At 44.2% G+C, this 1,500-nt stretch overlaps 1 protein-coding gene across 3 annotated transcripts in view; it reads right to left on the reverse strand.

Moving 5' to 3' along the window:
• The window catches only part of KIAA1549 (KIAA1549 ortholog), a 153,434-nt gene that overhangs the window by 67,431 nt on the left and 84,503 nt on the right, over nt 1–1,500 (reverse strand). For all 3 annotated transcript variants that reach the window (XM_077468767.1, XM_077468766.1, XM_077468765.1), the window contains exon 3: nt 184–272. In XM_077468767.1, coding sequence (XP_077324893.1) covers nt 184–272 — 89 coding nt within the window. The remainder of the gene's footprint in view (nt 1–183; nt 273–1,500) is intronic.

Genomic DNA, 1,500 nt, shown 5'->3' on the forward strand with positions numbered 1-1,500 from the left:
GACAGACGTTCCAACCATTGACCACTCCATCCAAAAACTGTGAACATTTTTGTCTCCATCATCTGGACTGCTCAAGCAGAGACAATGCCCAGACCGACTTTGAAAATAAGCAACATGGTCAGAAAACTGTATTTACTATGAGAAAAATATGAAAACTGGCGTTTATTGTGTCAGCACACTCACCTCGATTTCCACAGGACGGTTAAAGTTTTGCGTTAGTAATTCCTTGATGGATTCAGTGATGTTCTGGATGCTGGATCGTCTTGAGAGAACTGAGAAATAAAAATACAATTCAATAAAACATTTTTTTGTTTCTGTTCTGTTTTTTGTTCCAATCAATCTTGGAAAATGTTCACTCAATTGTTTAATTGTGTAGGAAAAAAGAATAATCACAGACATGCCTCAAAACTATTAGCATTTACCATTCCAACCTTCTGGCTTTCATCTGATCCTCCCCCCGCCCTCTGGTGCCACAATTGGCACCACTTCGGGGAGCCTTGGCCGCGGGTATTGACGCCACAGCTGGGGCTCACTCCTCCTCCCCATCGCTGGGCCAGTAGGAGAGAGGAGCGGGCCTCGCGCATGCGCAGTAGGGTCCCCAGCATGAAGATGAAAGGCTGCACTGCCAGGCATCCTTATCCGCAATGTCAGTGGCAGCACCCAAAAGCTGATGGAAACATCAGCTGCGGTGCCAACATTGCTGGACTCCAGGACAGGTAAGTGTCCCATTATTAAAAGCCAGCAGCTGCATTAAGTGTAGCTGCTGTTTTTTTTTTTTTTTTTTTTGGCGGACCTCCGCTTTAAGCAACAGTTAAAAAAAAAAAGAAAGAAAGAAAACTGTAGTCAGTTGCAACTGTTTTTGCAGATCAAGCAGAGGAAAAAAATATGGACTCACTCAATTCTGAAGAAAATATTATGGAATCACCATGTACTTTGCAGTTCTAAAACAAACATCTGCATCAGATTACATCCTGAAAAATAATGTCATCACCAAACATTCTTTCATCTGATGGAATAAGAAAAGTGGCCAAATTCTCAATATAAACTTATGCATTTATTGAAGATTTATTGACTGTCATCTCCCCCATACCTTTACCTGACATGCAACCCCATATCATCAATGATTGTGGAAATTTGCTTTCTTCAGGCAGTCGTCTTCATACATTTCATTGGAACGGCACCAAACAAAAGTTCCAGCGTTATCACCCTGCCCAGTGCAGATTCGTGATTCATCGCTGAATATCACTTTCATCCACAGCCCATGATTGCTTTCTTTAGCCCCACTGTAATCTTGTTTTTTTCTATTCAGGTGTTAACCGCATGCCGACCAGCCCCCCGCAGTTGTACTGCGGCAACATGGCTCAGCTGCGTGAATCGCCGTCATGGTATGTTGGTACCATAGATGCCCTTTGCTCGCCCAAGAAACCGATGCAAGTGCCAGGCAGTCACAATCCCCGCCGGGCTCGCGCGATCGATCGGGGCACACAGAGAACTGGGATC

Source organism: Lithobates pipiens, unplaced genomic scaffold (genome assembly GCF_037356315.1).
Source record: "Lithobates pipiens isolate NorthernLeopardFrog02 unplaced genomic scaffold, aLitPip1_a1.2 Scaffold_8, whole genome shotgun sequence".
Lineage (NCBI taxonomy): Eukaryota > Metazoa > Chordata > Amphibia > Anura > Ranidae > Lithobates > Lithobates pipiens.